This window comes from Orycteropus afer, unplaced genomic scaffold, assembly GCF_000298275.1.
Source record: "Orycteropus afer afer isolate SDZICR_OR568_19922 unplaced genomic scaffold, OryAfe1.0 scaffold00067, whole genome shotgun sequence".
Classification (NCBI taxonomy): domain Eukaryota; kingdom Metazoa; phylum Chordata; class Mammalia; order Tubulidentata; family Orycteropodidae; genus Orycteropus; species Orycteropus afer.
The window spans coordinates 3,027,693-3,029,672 of NW_006921654.1; the positions used below are offsets into that span (position 1 = coordinate 3,027,693).

Here is a 1,980-nt window from a genome sequence, read left to right on the forward strand (position 1 = left end):
AAAACTCACGTCTACATGTCACCACAGTAGGACAAACCGACAGACAAGTTTGTCCTGCTGTTGGAGACCTCTCGTATCCCCCCCACCTGGGTCCCTGTGGCTGAGTGATAATAAACATTAATCTACAGGTGATATTTCTACATATGTATTTGTATGTGCTATAAAAATGTCCAGTATAGCAAGGATCATGGAGCTGGCACGGGATCGGGCCATGTTTCATTCTGCTGTGCATGGGGTCGCTATGAGTCGGAAGTGACTCGACGGCACCTAACAACAACAATAAGAACGTCCATATATATGTAACAGAGCTAACACGGCAAAGTTATGATAACTTCTTAGCCACAGCCAACCACCCTGAGGTGAGTTGTTGCACCCCTAGGCTCAGGACCATAGTCACGGGGGACATCAAGCTCAATTGGCATAAAATACTACACAAAAACATTCTTCTACATCCTACTTTGGTGAGTAGCAACTGAGGTCTTAAAAGCTTGTAAGTGGCCATCTAGGTGCAACAGTTGGTCTCTCCTCATCTGGAGCAAAGAAGAATGAAAGAAACCAAAGATGCATGGAGACAGTTAGTCTAAAGGAGTAGTGAGTCATGCAGACCTCAGCCTACATGACCCTCAGACCAGAAGAACTAGATGGTACCCAGCTACCACTGTCAACCTCTCAGAAAGCGTTCAGTGTAGGACTTCCTGGATAGAGTAGGAAAAAAGTGAGGAACGAAACTCAAAATCGTAAAAAAAGATTTACTGGTCTGGCAGAGGCTTGTGAAACCCCTGAGACTATGGCCTCTAGTCACCCTTCAGGCCTGGAATTGAACTCACCCCCATGGCTTCCAGCCCAACAATAGACAGGCATATAAGGTGAACATTTACACCAGGTAGATACACTCCTTAGAACAGTCAACCATGGAAGATCAGAAGGGCAGTGTTTGTACAGGGAGACAGCTCAGTGGGCAGAAATACATAGGAAAGAAGGGCACAGGGAAAAGGTAACCGCAAGGAGGAGGTGGGAAGAGACTTGTTACATTATGGGGATTGCAGTCAACATCATAAAACAAAATGTGTATGAACTGCTGTATGGAAAATGAATTTGCTCTCTAAACTTTTACCCAAATCGCAATAAATTTTTTTTTTTTTAAAGTAAATAAAATTGGTAACTGTCTCCAATGAGAAAGGCAAATGCAGATGGTATCGTGGGAGGCAGCCAGGCTATAGGCTTCCTCCTTGCAGCTGTTGATCCCAGAGCAAAGGGCCCCACCCTGCTGGGTTTAGAGACAAAGGACAGGAGTTGAGAGGGCTGGGAAGATGGCACTAAGGGAAGCCACAGATGGGAAGGGGATGGACACTAAAGTCTGGTAGTTTGAGGGGACAAGGGAATGTGTTAAGAGGCATCTACTGATGAATTAGAAAGGGAGCCTGCCAACTTTGGAATAAAAAGCAAAAGTAATGAGGATTCTTCTGTTTTTCAGATCTTTACTGGTTTGGCTGGACTGTTTGCTTTAATTGATTTATGTCTTCAAAGAAAGCACTTCAAGGGCAAGAGGGTCAAAAGGAATGTGCTGGTTCCTCCTCCAGGAAAGGACAAGGACAAAGACAAAGAAAAGGAAGGTGAAGCAGAAAAGGAAAAGCCAAAGGAGGCTGAAGCAGCCCCGGACAAGGCAAAGGAGGAGAAATGACCGAGGGGGACGCCCAGTGTCACCTGGCAGGGCATCCGACCACAAAACCTATTTCCACCGTTTTCCTTGCCTTCTTTCTAGGATGGTATTCCCTTTCATTTGAACCACCACCTTTACTTCAGAAAGAAATTTCTCTTTAAATGGATTTGATGTCAACATTATTTTGTTTGTCTAACAAAAGTTACTGTACAGGGTAAGGCTGGAGCTGGGCCCAGGACCTAGGGCTTTTGAGGGGCCTACAGGCTGCATGGCCCAGAGGGGCTGGGGGACCAGAAGTGGGTGGGGCAACAGGGGCTATC

At 45.9% G+C, this 1,980-nt stretch overlaps 1 protein-coding gene across 1 annotated transcript in view; it reads left to right on the forward strand.

Annotated features, from left to right (window-relative positions):
- The window catches only part of CMTM2 (CKLF like MARVEL transmembrane domain containing 2), a 7,266-nt gene extending 5,585 nt beyond the window's left edge, over positions 1-1,681 (forward strand). Inside the window, exon 5 of the mRNA XM_007940383.1 lies at positions 1,475-1,681. Within this exon, the coding sequence (XP_007938574.1) occupies positions 1,475-1,681 (207 nt within the window). The remainder of the gene's footprint in view (positions 1-1,474) is intronic.
- The last annotated feature ends 299 nt before the right edge of the window (positions 1,682-1,980 follow it).